The 17,584-nt window shown below is 34.0% G+C and overlaps 1 protein-coding gene across 1 annotated transcript; it reads left to right on the top strand.

Moving 5' to 3' along the window:
- Positions 1–12,913: 12,913 nt before the first annotated feature.
- LOC120196104 (Golgi SNAP receptor complex member 1-1-like) lies at positions 12,914–17,145 on the top strand. The gene is made up of 5 exons (XM_039197983.1): positions 12,914–13,052; positions 14,522–14,761; positions 15,181–15,348; positions 16,206–16,319; positions 16,782–17,145. Exons 1-5 carry the CDS (start codon positions 13,014–13,016, stop codon positions 16,893–16,895), a joined length of 675 nt encoding a protein of 224 aa, XP_039053914.1. The 5' UTR covers positions 12,914–13,013; the 3' UTR covers positions 16,896–17,145.
- Positions 17,146–17,584: the final 439 nt, after the last annotated feature.

Genomic DNA, 17,584 nt, shown 5'->3' with positions numbered 1-17,584 from the left:
AGCCTATCCGGGTTTGAACAGGTGACCTCTTGATTTGCAATCGGATGGTCTACCACTAAGCTATGGAATGGGTTTGTTTCAAACTTGTAAATTAACTATTCTATTTTATCGGTTCGGTTCGGTTTAGATTGGTTTCAGATTTCCAAACTGAAACTGAACCGAACCGAACCAATCGGTTTAAAAAAAACCAAACACACTAAATTAATTTCGATTTTTTGGATTAGTTTTCGGTTATTTGTTTGAATAGGAATGGATCTGAACACCCCTAGTCGAGAGAGTCTCGAGTACATTCAATAATTAACAACATTAATCAGTCATTGACCTTAATTAAAATGCACGTAAGTAAAATAATTAAATACATATGTATGCTCAGGGTTTAGCTTTCTATTTGAAGGCTTTCGAGTTAGAATTTCGCAAAAGGACTTTGGATTTGGACTCAAGACGTCAAAAAACATAAAATATGACTTTTCAAAAATTTTGACTTTTTGGTCAAAGTCAAAGTTGGTCAACAGTCTGGGTCAAAGTTAATAGGTCAAATCAGTTCGGGTTTACTCAAATCGATTTGAGTTGACTCGACTAACTCAGCCTGAGTTGGCTCGGTTCTAGAAATTTCAGGCTGCCAAAGGAGCACCACGCATAGGGGCACTGAATGTCGGCGCATGTGGTGGTAATAGGGGTAGAGAAAGGTGGTTGATTAACCGGAATGCTCTACAACACCAAATCCAATTTATATTATCTCAATAACTCAACTAAACATTGATGAAAATTAAAACAAAATGATTGGCTTACCCAAAGACGAATAACGACAAAAACAGCGATGGTGGGAAGTAACACCAGTAGGGTTTCGGTCGGACAAGCTCGAGGATCCTAACGGTGGAAGCGGTGAGGCTATCGGACGACTCAATCGATCGGAAATCACTAAAAATAACACGGTGGGTTTAAAGTTTCTAGAGAAATTTTGTACAACATTTTGTGATGACCGACGATGTTTCATGACACGAGGTTAGAGGGGTTTTGATCGCGGGTAAACGACAGTCAATATGGTAATGACGGTGTCACAAACATCAGTCGGACAACGACTAAAATCGGTGATGAAGCACGAAAGACGGTGGGGTTTTAAAACTTAGGGAAATAAGTTTGGGGATTTAAAATCCCAACCGAGTATCTTAAAAAAATATAATTTTACCTCATTCTGACATAAATAGTACGTAGAGCTTTGCCCTATTGACTGGGTTTAAAACCCATCTGCCTAATTTTTATTTTTATTTTTTCCTTGCAGGAAAAGAAATGGAAAACATGGAGTTGGGTCCCTAAACTTCTTAAAGTTTTAAAAAAATACCCTAAATTTTTAGAATTTTATAAATTAGTCCCAAAATTATTTAAATTAATTAATTAAAATTTTGAATAAAAATAAGGGTGTCACAATTCTCCCCTAAAGAAAATTTCATCCTCGAAATTTACCTGAAGCAAAAAGATGAGGAAATTGCTCCTTCATTGATTCATCTGTTTCCCAAGTAGCTTATGTGGGACCATGGTTACTCCATTGGACCTTTACCATCGGAATATGCCTATTCCGAAGAACTCTTTCATCTCAATCCAAAATCTGAACAAACTCATCATTATACGATAGATCTGGTCTCAACTCGACATCCTCGGCCTGGATGATGTGACTTGGATCTAGATGGTAAAACCTTAACATAGACACATGGAATACATCATGAATGTGGCTAAGCCGGGGATGCAACTCTAATTGATAAGCAATAGGTTCGACTTTTTCAGAATACGATATAGTCTAATAAATCTCAGACTCAGCTTACCCTTAGATTCAAATCCCAACACTTTCTTCCATGAATATATTTTCATAAAAACCTTATCCCTAACTTGAAACTCTATTTCCTTCATCCTTTAATCAGCATATGACTTCTGCTTGTCAAAAGCCTCCCTCAGGCGATCACAGAACAATTTGACAATATCATCAGTCTCACGGACTAATTCTGGGCCCAAAGTCTTTCTATCATGCAGCTCGGTCCAACAAATAGGAGTGTGACATCAGTGCTCGTACAGAGCCTCATATTGTGCCAAACGGTTACTAGCGTGATAATTATTATTATAAATAAACTATTCCAAAGGTAAAAAGTCCTCCCAACTACCACAAAAGTCAATCACACAACCTCGCAGCATGTCCTCCAAGACCTTAATCACTCTTTCAGAATGACCATCAGTCTGAGGATGAAAGGCAGTGCTGAAGTTCAAACAAGTACCCAAAGCCTCGTGTACGGCCTCCCAGAACCTTAAAATAAATCTCGGATCACAGTAAAAAAATGATAGATACATGAACCCTATACAATCTAACAATCTCTGAGATATACAACCTAGCCAACTTATCCATATAATAATTTACTCGAACGGGGATGAAATGAGCTGACTTGGTGAGTCTATCAACAATCACTGAGACATAATCCTTTTTTGAAGGACTAAGAGGTAGTCTGGTAACAAAATCCATAGCAATGCACTCCCATTTCCATTTATGAATCTTAATAGGCTGCAATAAACCAGATGGATATTGGTGTTTTTCCTTAACCTATTGAAAAGTTAGACACCTGGCCACATAGTCATAAATATATTTCTTCATGTCAACCTACTAGTATCGTTCTTTCAGATTATGGTACATCTTATCTCTACCTAGATGTATAACATACAAAGTAATATGAGCCTCATGAAGAATGATCTGTCTCAACTCTGCATCATCAGGCACACAATACTGACCTTTGAAGCATAAAACTCCATCCTGGTTAAAGGCATAGTCTGAGGTAGATTTCTGCTCAACTTGATCAATAATAGAAAACAATGAGCTATCTAACAATTGTTTGGCCTTGATCTCCAAAGTAAAGGTGGGTTTAACCTGTAGCATGTCTAATAACATGACATCATCATATAATCTTATCCTAGCAAACAAATACCTCATATTAGATATCGCCTTGCGACTCAAAGCATCAACAACAACATTAACTTTACCCGGGTGATAATTAATCTCGCAGTTATAATATTTGAGAAGCTTAAACCAACGATGTTGTCTCAGATTAAGTTCTTTATGGGTAAGAAGATACTTCAAACTCTTGTGATCATTGAAAATATAACACTTATCCCCATAAAGATAATGTCTCCAGATCTTCAAGGCGAAGACCACAGCTGCTAACTCTAGATCATGGGTCGGGTTATTACACTAATGCAACCTCAACTGACGTGACACATAAATGACCACCCTCCCCTCCCACATTAGAGCACATCAAAGTCCAGTGCGCGAAGCATCACTATAAATCATAACATCTTTACCTTGCTGAAGTTGAATTAAAATTGGGCCCTGAGTCAAAGATGTCTTCAATTTATCAAAACTTTCTTATTGAGCATCACCCCAAACAAAATGAACACCTTTCCAAATAGCTTCGTCAAAGAGGCAATAATGATGGAGAAGCCCTTGACAAAACGCCTATAGTACAACCCAAGAAACTACGGATTTCAAAGACATTATTGGGTCACTTCCAACTCACAATGGCCTCAATCTTGCTCAGATCCACCTCAATACCACTAGCAGACACAATATACCCAAGAAAAGACACCTCTCGAAGACATAATTCATATTTGCTTAACTTAGCATACAAATGATGCTCTTTTAGAGTCTGCAGAGCTATCCTCAAGTTCTCATCATGTTCTACCTTAGTCCAGGAATAAACTAGAATACCGTCAATAAACACCACTACAAACTGGTCTAAGTAAGACTAGAAACACAGTTCATCAGATCTATAAAAGTTTTTAGAGCATTGGTTAACCTAAAAGGCATCACTAGAAATCGTAATGCCCATAACAGGTACGAATAACAGTCTTTACAACATCAACATCCTTCACCTTCAACTGATAATACCCTGATCGAATATCGATCTTCGAGAATACAGTGGTTCCCCTCAACTGATCAATTAGGTCAGCAATCCAGGCAAGGGATATTTGTTCTTGATTGTCAACTTATTAAACTTCCAGTAGTTGATATACTTTCTAAGCGATTCATCCTTTTTTTCATAAATAAAATCGGAGCTCCCCACGATGAAGTATCGTGCCTGATAAAACCTCGATCAAGCAACTCTTATAATTGGGCCTTCAGTTTTTTAAGTTCCTTTGGAGCCATATGGTACGGTGTCATAGAAACATACGCAGAACCCTGATCAGTCTTAATCTTAAACTCCACGTGTCTATCCAGAGGTAACCTTGGCAACTCTTCAGGGAACTCACAAATGGTGTAATTTCTTCGATCCTGGATAAAGAGCCTCTAGTATTCAAAATACAGACAATGAAGTTCTCATACCCCTTACAGATCATCCGATTAATAATCAAAACCGACACGATATTATAAAGATATCCTCAGTGTTCTCCAATTAATACCACAGTCCGATCATTAGAAGTCTTCAAAGTAGCCCTCTTGTACTCAAAATCCAGATTAACTCGATGCTCGTTCAACCAATTCATCCCTAAAATCAAATAGAACTCCTCTAAAGGAAGCTCCATAAGATTAGCTAGAAAGGTTTCTCTCTGAACCTCTAAAGGACAATATTGGAGAATTTTATTTACAACCACTAACTGGCATACTGGGCTCATAATAGTCATTGCACTATCCGTGTCTTTGATTAAAATTTTAAGGTATCGGGATACGAAACTCAAAACATAGAAGTGGGTGGAACCATTGTCTAGAAATGCAAAGTATGTATCAAAATAAATAGTGAAAATACCTACGATAACCTCTAGCTCGTCTCTATCATCGCGAGGTCTGGTGACATACACAAGAGCTGGTTGTATAGCCTCATATACCACTAGGCCTCTACTTTACTGTGAACGGGTTCTAGTGTCAGTTCTAGAAGCATGTCTGAAAACTCTCCTATGGCTATAATCACTAGTTGGGGTTTGAATAGAGGTCTAAGAAGGTGTGGGAGTCTGAGTAGATGATCGTTCTATAGAAGCTAGTCATGGGTAATCCTTTCAAAAATGACCATTAGATCCACAATGAAAGCAAGCATCTGACTTCTTATAACACTCTCATTTGTGTCGATTTCCATAAAACTCACAAACAAACACTTGAGGAAAACCCGAAGAATCACCTTGACTAACAGTTGAGGGTAGAGAAGTTGTAGACCTGGAACCAATATTACTCTTATGGGGAGTAGAAGTACGAGCCCTCTTCCCAGGTCGTGCAGAAGACTCAACCGAGCCAGATGACTTCCTAGATCGCCCTCGATCTACTTGGTCTCTATCAAGAACGATGACCTGAATCTCTTTCGCTCTTTCCACTAAACCATCCAGTACCTCATCCTGATGGGTCACCACCTGCCTATTCAGCTCATATATGAGTCCTCGAGCAAACTTACAATACTTATTCCTATCAGTAGGAACCAAACTTTCACCATACTTCATTAACTTCAAGAACTCTATCTCGTACTCGGAGACTGTCAATCTCCCTAGACCAAATCCTGAAACTATCGTCGTCTCTTAGCAAGATAACTCTCTCCCAGAAAATGTTTCCTAAAAAGCTCCTTGAAGAAATCCTAATTCAGACGATCAACAATAATGCTGCTCACTATAGACTCCCATCAAGTGTGGGCATTCATATCCAAAATCAAAACGGCACCCAAATATCTCTTATATGGATCCAAACCCAACTAATACACACGTCTCTCAGTATCATAAAGTCAATCCTTAACCTTCATATGAGCTCCACCAACCGGGCCTCCAAATGTCCTAACTCTATTAGTAATCAGGGTCTGCGAAATAAAAACCTCGAGTGTGGTACTAACTACTCTGACTACACTCTGAATCAGCTGAAGTAATTGTCTACCCAAAGTTTCATCCAAAACAACTCGTGTAGGCTCAGTCCCAATAACTGGCGCTCCTCTAACATGTGTCGTCATATCGATCCTGGGAGTAGGCAATGAATCTTTCGCAACTGACGGGCTAGCAGTGGCGGGAAGATCTACTCCTAATAGTCGCGGGTCTTCAATCGGATCAGCAAATATAGTAGGTCGGCCTTGTGCACGGAAAGGTCGAACGACATCGTCTAGCACTCATACTGGCAGATCTCATGACTACACAAAGGTAATAACTTATGATTAGATATGACACTTTGAGTACTGTACGCGGTTAAACTTATAAAAATCTTGTGACGCGGCCTTTAAAACAACTTTTGAAAACTTTTTCAAAATAATATTTTTATTTAGAACTTATCCACTTTCCGAGATTTTAAAAACCAAAAGCTCTGATACCAACTAAATGTAACCCTTTAGACCTAACCTATATGTCACGACTAAGTCTAGTGAATTACATTAAATAATTCTAAAATATTTCTAACCCCTTTCATAATCGAGTAATAAAAACATAATTTAAAATTAATAAAGTTAAAAACGAGTAAAGATAACAAGAAACATCATGCGTAAGTATAAAATATCAAATAACACGCTTTGTAAAAAAATTATGCATTAGTAGTAAAACATAATGTATCATAAAACAAGTATAACAAAATATAGACACATGTCACCCATAATAAAGACAGTTTGGAAGATGGAAACATTACAACAAAAGTACGATACATATGTGTTGATCCTTCAAGTACCAAGTCTGGGAATGCCTATCCAAAAGAATCTGAAAGGAAAAAGTTAGGGGAGTGAGCTAGGGAGCTCAGTTTGTTCCAATAGTGCATAATAAATCATGATGATAAATTTCAGAATATATTTCAACAACATTTTTATAAAAGTGATAGTAAAGTTTCCGGTAAAAACATTTGATTACCCTTCACCCATACACCATATACAGTTCCCCAGGCTTACCTTAGGCCCATTGGGCATATGAGCCAACCAAAGGGAGTACCTTGGGGCCTAAGAGCCTACCCAAGGTTCACCTTAGGTCCGTAAGGATTTACCAACTTAATCAGAGCTGAACCTCTATACTTCATCCTACCCAGATAGAATCCAAATAAAACAAATCAAGTAGTAACAGTAATTCCATGATCCATAAGCCAAGCATATTCAAAATTTTCCAGTGAAAACATATAGCAAGATAACTTATATCGGGTAAACATAATCCATAATCCGAAAATCATGATATTGATCAAGTAAAGCATTTACAAATCAACTCACGTAAACCATTATATTTGAGAACAAATAAAACAATTATATAGCACACAAGGAACACACCTTAAAAAAGAATTAGTCAGGGCAATCTACTGCGCATCGACCTCGCTACGTTGTACAACGGAACTCGAACCTAAACCATAATGAATTTGGGTTACTACTCAAATAATATTTAAATCTAATTATTTATACGGTTACGAAACTATACAAGTAAACACAGGGTCGAATAGTCTAATGGCTTGGAAGTAGCTGGGTCGAGCTGATAAGTGATCGGAAAAGTCTCGAGTACCTTCAATAATTAACAACATTAATCAGTCTTCGACCTTAATTAAAATACGCTTAAGTAAAATAATTAAGTACATGTGCATGCTTGGGATTTGATTTTCTATTCGAAGGCTTTCAGGTTAGAATTAGGTAAAAAGAACTTCGGATTCAGACTCAGGATGTCGAAAAACATAAAATATGACTTTTTCAAAAAAAATTACTTTTTGGTCAAAGTCAAAGTCAATGCTGGTTAATATTCTGGGTCAAAGTCAACGGGTTAAACCGGTTCAGGTTGACTCAGATCGGTTCAAGAAGTTTCATGCCCGCAGACGAGCACCACGCGTAATGACCGCACGTGCGACGGCGATAGGGCGGGGAAGGAGGTCGATTAACTGGAATACTCTATAACACCAAAGTCAACTTAGATTATCTCAATAACCCAGCTAAACATCGATGAAAATTAAAATAAAATGATCAGTTTAACCAATGACAATTAACGATAGAAACAACGATGGTGAGAAGCAACACCGGTAGGGTTTCGGTCGGACAAGCCCGAGGATCCTAACGGTAGAGGCAGTGAGGTTGTCGGACGACCCAATCGACCGAAATCACTAAAAATAGCACGGTGGGTTTAAGTTTTTGGAGAGATTTCGAACATCGTTTTGCGACAATCAATGACATTTCGCAACACGAGGTTAGAGGGGTTTTGGTCGCAGGTGAACGATAATCAAGATGGTGGTGACAGTGTTGCAAACTTCGGTCGGACGGCGACTGAAATTGACGATGAAACACGAAAGTCGGTGGGGTTTTTAAAACTTAGGGGCTTTTGGGTTTTATTTCTGAATGGGGGAAATGAGTTCGGGTATTTAAAATCCCAACCGAGTGTTTTAAAAATATAATTTTACCTTATTCTGTCATAAACAGTGTGGCTAGGGCATGACTACCCATGTCCTCTTGTCTGGGTTTGAAACCCACCGACCTCAACTTTATTTTATTTTATTTTTCTGCCCAGGAAAATAAGGGGCAAACATGGAGTTAGGTCCCTAAACTTCCTAAAGTTTTAAAATGGCCTAAATTTTCAAAATTTTACAAATTAGTCCTAAAAATTAATTAAACTAAATAATTAAAATTTTGAATAAAAATGAGGTATTACATTATTTATTTTAATTTTAAATCTTAAAATCTAAAACCCTAAGTTTTAATCGCAAAATCCTAAAATCTAAATTATAAATCTTATAACATAGACTGTTAAATCTTAAATAAAATACATATTTTTAAAATAAACATATTTATATAAATTAAAATCTATATAATCTATATATTAGATAATTTTTTATAAATATAAATATTTTAATATATATATATATATATATATATATATATATTTTTTATAAATATATATAAAGTACAAGTCTTTAGTTGCGTGTGTATAAAAATACCGCTAAAATACAGTCTTTAGCGGCGTTTATATAAAGCGCCATTAAAGTACGAGTATTTAACGATATTTATGCTTAAAACGACGCGATATGCATAAAATTAGTGGCGTTCCTAACAAAATGCCGCGAAATTTGTTATTTTGTGGCGTTTGTTCAAAAAATGCCGTTATAAACTCATTTTGATGTAGTGTATATAGTGTAAAACTAAAAAAATTTATATTTTTTAAAGATCGTTGTATGAGAGGAAGACTGAGACTAACAATATAGTAAATGAGAAGATATTTACAAATGAATAGTTAATCTCATAATTTGATTTCCCTTCATACAATGATCATAAAAGAATACATTTATAAAAATTTTATATTATATATAAGTAGATTTTAAATCATATATATATATATATATATATATATATATATATATATATATATATATATATTGCAATCGTGCCATTTGAAAGGGATACACCAATCATCAAATTCATCCCAAAAGAAAATATATACTTATAAGACCAAAAGTTTGACACGTTTTCTCCCTCGTCGTGGATAGGGTCTCCTCTCCTCATTCAATTACTTTAAATATTAAAAAAAATGGTTACAATCAACATGCTAGACGAGTTGTAATGCCTTTAGAATAAATATTATTAAAAATGATTATTAAATAAATATTATTTTATTTTTTATAATATAAATTATTTAATTTAACAATAGTATATAAAATTATTCATCATAGTATCAAATATAAATTATGTTATATCAACGATGAGCAAAATTCTTCAAGTAAAAAAAAGTTGATTCGTTTAGGATGTTGAAATATTTATTTGTTAAAATAGAATGATTGGTACAATATCGATAAGAAGACGTAAAGATTAATTAATGCTTTTAGGAAGACGCCTAAAACATTTGATATTTTTTGGATCACCACCCTAAATGTTTTTCCTCAACATATTATTTAAATTATTTTTTTGCCAATTATGGAACATTATACATTATACAAACGTGTTGACTTGGACTTGAAGGAGTGAGACAGAGGGTAGTCGGTGTGTCCGAAATTTCAACTAGAAAACTCGTGGGTCGTGAAATTAGACTCTAAATCAAACCCACAGCACAATCAATAATGGTCTGTGCTTCCAAGTGGCTGCCCTAATTTCTACAGCTACTGTTTTGAGGATAAATAGTTAAAGCTCCACTCGAGGATGTGACATGACATGGGACTTTTGGTCCTTGTTCTTTGCACGTGTCTTGGAATTGGAATATTGGGTGGATCCAAAAGTTTTCCAAATTCGGGATTTTCTTGTGAAGTACTATCCACGTATAATTTACTATATTTATCCCATCTATTAAGTAATTTTAATAATAAAAAAATATTATTCTTTATAAAATTCATTAATTAATTTTAAAGATAAAAATGTTAATTTTAGAGGTTTTAATTGTGTTTGCAAGATATGCGTGCAGTGTTAATTGATTTTAAAAGTTATGAAGAAGTATTATATTTTAATATTTATTTTTAGAATAGTCTGAGATGATTACAAGATAATAGATGTTTAAATTTTTCTAACACATTAACAAGGCACACACCCAACAAATATAGTTCGAATCGAGAATTTATAAAAAGAATAACATTTTTATACTATTGAGACCACTTACAAATTTTCGTAATTCTAATCATTCTAGTATCTCAATCTTACTATTAAACTGAGGTTGCATTAGCTTTGTGATAATTTCCTTTGTTATTGTAAGAACATAATAAAAATAATTAAAAACGCTAGTCAACATAACACAATGTTAAACGTAAATAAGGAAATTAAATTTCGAATACTTTAGATTTGGATTGAAAATGGTAAAAAGTATATTTGAGTTATCTCCAACCTAATCTCTATCAAACGATCTACAAAGCGAAGTCTTCTTATTGACCTACATGACATGATGGTATACTCCAATTCACAAACCATACATGCATGGCTGCCTAAAAGAAGTTTCAAAAATATGATGACATGCATGATATCATCACACTTTTATGAAACACATAGATCGACCGAGAGGGACGGATTGTGTCAGTTGTCCCCTTAAAAATTTTAAATTATCTTATTATTTAGATTTTTTGTTTATTTTATATTGATAATTTATTTTTGTTCCTCTAAAATATTATAAATTTACTCCCCTATAAAATTTTATAAGCTCGTCGCATAACATAAAATCGTACGTATGTTCACGATGATACACTTGATCATATATAATAATGGGAAATTTTATTATATGTATTTTTGCTCTTCTTTTCTTGTTTCTCGAAGGTCCTACCTATCCCATTTTGTCAAGGTTCTTCCCTTGAAATTCCTTTAGCCTTTAGTATGAATTTGATGTGCTTTTTTGTTGTTGTACTTTTTCGAAGGCCCAATGCAATGTTGCATAGAAACGTTATAGCCCAAATTTAAGAATGAAAAGATGCAAGTCGTTACACGGATTTTGTATTGATTCATTTCGAATAAAATATTTGTTTTAAAAATAAATTTAAATGGAAATGCTTAAAAACTTATTCAAATTAGGGAAAAGTATTATTAAAATTGGGTAGAGTACATAAATGTTCCTTCAATTATAGGATGTTACTTTTTAAATCCTCTAACTATTCCTCTAACTATTAAAATTTATGAAATGATCCTTTGATTATAGTACATTACATTGTTGTCTCCTACTATTCATATATTCAAAACTAATTATTTTATATTAAAAAATTGATGACAATCTGAGCTAGACGTTAACCTGCTGGCTGTGATATGATAAAATATAATCCAAAAATCTCAAACGACTATCATATTTTAATAAACATGTTAACGTCTAGCTTAGGCTGTCATCAATTTTTTTAATAAAAGAGAATGAGTTTAGAATAATTCGGGGTGACTATTTTATAACTTTTAATTGTAAGAGACTAAATCAAATAATATTTCGTAATCAAAAAATCATTTTCTAATTTTTAATAGTCTAAGAACTTAATAAAATAACACCGTACAGTCAAAGATATCGTTCATGTACTTTAGCTATTAAATTAAAATTTTCATGAATAAATTTCGGATCGATATCAGCTCTAAATACAGTAGGAGGAAGGTTGATTGAGGATTACGCAATATTACAAAATTGCCGTTGGGATTTCGAGGTTGTAGAGCCATTGTTTTGAAAATCGGACCGGACCGGTCGGTTCAACCAATTGAACCGGGAACCGTGTGTTAGTCCAGTTCAATCTAAACCGGTTGAACCGCTATTAATGAATCGGTCAGAACTGTTGAACCGTTTAAACCGGACCGGCAAAAAACCGGAAAAAACCGGAAATTTTGTTTAAAAAAAAATTAAACCAAACAACGTCGTTTGTTAAACGAGCTAAGTCGAACTCGAGTATTGCTGAGCTTGACTAGAACTTGAAAACTTTAAAAGTAAGCTCAACTCGACTCAAACTCACAAGCTAAAAATTATCAAGTTCAACTCAAACTCGAAATATAATATTGAAACTTAAACTCAAAAAGGCTTGAACTAAAAAAAAATTTAGAAGCTCGATTGAAGCCTAAAATTCGAGCTTGATTGAAGTGAAAGAATAGTTCACTCAATGCTCACCAAAAGGCTCCATGATTTTGAATGCCAAATTACCTCTATTATTTATAGAAGTTAGTTGTGATGCTCTTCTATGTTTCTTAGCAATGTGAGATTGTTTTGTTTTCATATTTTTACTCTTTAGACTTTTGGGATGCTCTTCTATGTTTCTTAGTCATGTAGGATTGTTTTTTTTAAAAAAATTATACCAAACAATATCATTTTGTTATGATTTTTTTAACCCCAAATTTATTTTTTAATTATAGTTATATAATTATATTTATTATTTAATATGTTTTACCTTAAATATTATGTTGTAGTTAATTTGAATCATTTTGTTTCACTTGATTTTATGGTACTACCAATCTCTGCCTCCAAGCAACCGTTAAATTCCCTCGTTCCATTTCAAAACGCACCGTTTGGCCCTTGATATTCTTTTCAATTTTTGTATAATATTTATTTATACATAAGAATACAAACACAAGTAAATTAAAATCCTCAGGAATAAATTTCCAAGGATTTTGTAAAAATTAATCGAAAGAAGAATTTGTTAAGCGATCGATAGACGATTAACGATGGAGGTGCCGATCTCATGGGATGCTCTACGCAAACAGGTTTTGCTGAATTTCTCTCTCTCCTCTTTTGGCGCTTAATTATGTTTGCCTAAGAATCGGGATAGAAAATAACCTAGGATTTTATAATTCTATTCGATTCGGTTGATTAGGTTTCGATTGTTGAGGAATTTGGGATTCTTTAGGAAGTTCTTGAGCTTTGTTATTGGAATTTGTTGAAATGAAATGGTAATATGGGATCTCAATCAATTGAACCTGATTTCCCCCCCCCCCTGAGGCCTTGAGGGTGATTATATAGAGAAACACAGAGAGATTATGGATTTTTTGATGCTCATAGAGGAAAGGAATTCTTTATGTTTATTTCCAGCGTTGGATCCGTTTAAAGTAATCAGGGCCTTAAAGAAGAGTTACAGTTTTGCTAATACTTGTTGCCTTTTCTGTTTGTTTTCATTAATTTTTTTTGAGATGTCGAGCTTTGGTTTTCCCTAAGGTAACTTGTTCAACACATATTTGGGACATGGTTATGGGGGTATACTCTAAATGTATAGAAATGATTAGGAAAAATTGAGCATATTTGCTTAGGAAAAATTGAGCATATTTCTGTTTTGTTTTCATTAATTTTTTTTTGAGATGTCGAGCTTTGGTTTTGCCTAAGGTAACGTGTTCAACACATATTTGGGACATGGTTATGGGGGTATACTCCTTTAAATGTATAGAAATGCTTTGGAAAAATTGAGCATATTTGTGTCTAACAGATATCTGACTAGCTCCAAGTCCGGTTAATGTTCTGTTCTATCTTTCTCTCCTTAGTCATTGTTGAAGATAAACATTGTATTTATTTTTTAAAGTATTCATATTATCTTCCGGGTTTGCTGTGTGGTTGATGCTGCAAAATAAGACGAAGGGCAATTTAACCTTGTGTCAGTTTACTTGCTAACAACTGGAGTTGAAAGTCACTGAGGTCGATCTTATGATGTATAGGTGTTTTATTAGTTTGTTATCTTACCTGGCATGGATGAGAGTGATGACAGATGAGTGTTAATTGATTACCTTCCTTGAATATGGTAAATGGATGACTTTTCCAAGCAGGTCTACATAGCTTATATAACTGGTATAGTCCGACAACTATAGCTTATATAACTGGTTCAAAAATTGACAATACGTGAGAGAGGGTTCAATATGCATTTTCGGATTATCTTTATATGTTAAGAATGGAAAGTATGATTTTGGTCACTAATATCAAAAAGTTTGGGAAAAAGGTTCTTCATAAATTTCTTTTGGGAACATTTCTCTTCGCCTTTTAATATTTTTCTTGTTAACGCCCATATTTCAATGGGCTTTTCAAATTGTAGGGGCAATTAATTTGACATCCTTAAATTTGTGGCATTGGGATTATGCTGTTGAACGACCTTCTTTGGTGTTAATAACCTTTTATTTCCCCAGAAGATATTGAATATATCCTGAAATGCAATAATTGAATAATTTATAACTTTTTTTCACTATTATTGCAGGCAAGGAAACTCGAAGCTCAGTTGGATGAGCAGATGAATGCATATCGCAAGTTGGTCTCCAATAAGGTTTCGACGAAAAATGACTCAGAAGAAAATGATATTGAATCTGGTATAGACCGATTGCTAAAACAGCTACAACAAGTAAATTTGAAAATGCAAGACTTGGTCTCATCTGGTGGTTCTGAAATGGTTTCTCATACCTTGACTAGGCATCAGGAAATTCTTCAAGATCTCACTCAGGTAATGTGGTTTATAAAATATTTTTATCTATCTGTGTGCCACACAATCATCATCATTCGCTTTTCTTTTTAGACCTTGTAAGACAAACTTTTCTCCTTTCTTCCCTTTTTCAATTTAAAACTAAACAAAAGTGGCTTCTTGTCAGTCTGTTTGGAAACCAATAATAAAAGAAAAAAGGAGACTAAAGGCCTTCATAGTTAATGTTAAATGTCTCATATTTTCTTATCTTGCAGATATTCCAAGTATGTTTTGTCTCCACAATCATTTTTTATACCCTGCGTACTAGTTTAGTTTGACATCTTCATGAGTTCTTTCGGAACTTCCAAATATACATTCTTTTGTTATGAAAACATTAAGGGGAGTTACTATGATTGAACTGCTCAGAAACTAACCTGATATTAGATCCGTTTGAAGCACAGGAGTTCTATCGTCTTCGCTCTAGCCTTAGAGCTAAACAAGAACACGCTTCCCTACTGGACGATTTTAGGGAATTTGATCGGACTAGATTAGACTTGGAAGAAGGTGTGGGTTCCACAGAACAGGCACTAATAAAGGAGCATGCAGCCATCAGCCGGAATACAGGACATGTATGTAACATTAATAGTAGTTAACAATAACTTGATTAAGAATGATTATATTACTTAATTCCTTCTACAGAAATTCCTTAAATTTCAGTTAATGATGGGAAACTTGAGTTTAATAATCAATCAATTAGCAATGAGATCGAGGATAGACAAATGGAGCAAAAAGAATTTCGAATCACATCATGGATATAATTGTGTCATCTTTGCATTTGTTATAGCTTCTTTCCTTTTACTTCATTTTAAGGTCTAAAAGGAATGGTTACAGCTGGTTAACAGTCTGAAAATGTTATGATAAGGTTGATCATCATCACTGCTTGCACAAGTTCGTCAGAAAATCTTTAAGAATTTGCTATGTATTCTTTATGGATAGATATAATTTGCAGGTGTCATCTCATTCAATTAATTAGTGGATCTCATCACTTGGGATCTTTACATGACACTTATGACTTTTGGAGTATTTGGTCATTCTTGTTCAAGAAAATTTAGAGTTAGAGAAGTACACATTGACTCTTAAAAAGTCTTAAACATGTCAACTTCCAAATATTGAGAGGTTGAAAGAAAAACTTAGTTCAAATCCTTGTCATTTGTAATGAATTGAAGTCTTCTTACCTGTTTGATTTATTTCTAGTATTTACATATAACTACCTGCCTACCTGGTTCTTAACACATTGTAAAGAAGCACATTAACAGTGGTGGTAGTCTTGCTGTTACTTCTACCTATTTTTAGTACAAGTGTATAGTTCTATTAGAAGTATCTTGATGAATTCCATTGCTGTTCATGTTTTTAATCTGTCAAAGCAGGAAAACCCTCATCTATCCTTGGTTCATATTAAGTTTCCAACTGAATTCTGGTTTTCTAGATGGATAATGTAATTTCACAAGCTCAAGCAACTCTTGGTGCACTTGTCTTTCAACGTTCTACTTTTGGGGGGATTAATTCAAAGCTCAGCAATGTTAGCAGCCGTCTACCAACGGTATGAATACTTGCAAATGTTGATAGTAGTGGTTCAAGTTGCATACATTTATTAAGTACTTTAACAATCCAAGGTTTAAGCGTCTGACATGCTATTTCCCTGTTATGATTTCCACATAGTTTGATATATCTGCAAGAAATTATCATAAATGATCAAATATACTACATAGTTTATGCTATGTTTGGGAACATGAATTTGAAAATTTGGATTTACATTTCATTTACTATATAATTTGTAAGAGTGAAATGTACTTTCAAATTAAAAAATATCTATAGGAATTTCAAATTCACTACTAAATGCACACACACATGTATGTTTTATCGAAATTTGTTGTAAACCTTTAAATGCTTGTGGAGTCTTAAGAATTCCACTGGAAGTAACCAAATAATTTTCTTTAACATCTCTGTGGAGTGGTTTTCAACTGTTTTTTCATGTCCACCATCATCTTGTACTACTGTGCAGGTGAGTCAGATTTTGTCTTCAATAAAGAGGAAAAAATCTATGGATACCATCATTCTTTCTCTGGTTGCATCTGTATGCACATTTCTCATCTTCATCTACTGGTTGAGCAAGTGACCATGTATGTATCCATGCATGCCAATGATTGTGGTGAAACAGGTTCCATCTTCGGTTTGATGCCATGTATCGAGCTAAGAAGGGGTGTTATCTTGTAAGTTGATATTGGACATTCTTAGCGGGCACTGCCACTATGGGATTCCCGATATATAGGTCAAATTCAACATTCACGTATGCTTAATTTCTTTTGTTTTTTTAGGTATCATCCCTGTAAAGCGAGTGAAAGGGTACAAATAAGAAGATTATTTCATTACCTTTCTTATTCATGATGTGCAAGCCCGTTTCTAAGATTATGTGGCCAATTGGGCCTCTAATACTAAATATCCAAAAAAATAAATTTTAAGAGTAAAATTAAATTGATTTATTTGTAAATTATACATTTTTATTACACTCAATGAACTATTTAATAAATCCAACAAATTTTAAATGAAAAAATTTAAATTTTTTTATTAAACACCCGAATTACTGGCATAAAATAATTTCTATGAACATTTTTCAATGTGAAATTATTAATAATACTGTCTACATTAATATGGTCTAATGTATTTTTCTCAATGCATTAAATGAATATATCATTAAATCTTTCTTATAACATTGAAGATTTCAAGTAATTTTTAATAATTTTAATAAATTTGTTTCGACAATTGTATTTGCCATTGACATAATTAAATGGAACCAATAAACAATTA

The sequence above is a fragment of the Hibiscus syriacus genome, unplaced genomic scaffold (assembly GCF_006381635.1).
Source record: "Hibiscus syriacus cultivar Baekdansim isolate YM2019G1 unplaced genomic scaffold, ASM638163v2 tig00117026_pilon, whole genome shotgun sequence".
NCBI lineage: Eukaryota > Viridiplantae > Streptophyta > Magnoliopsida > Malvales > Malvaceae > Hibiscus > Hibiscus syriacus.
The sequence above is the reverse complement of the archived record's forward strand: the minus strand, read 5'-3'. Positions and strand labels throughout refer to the sequence as shown.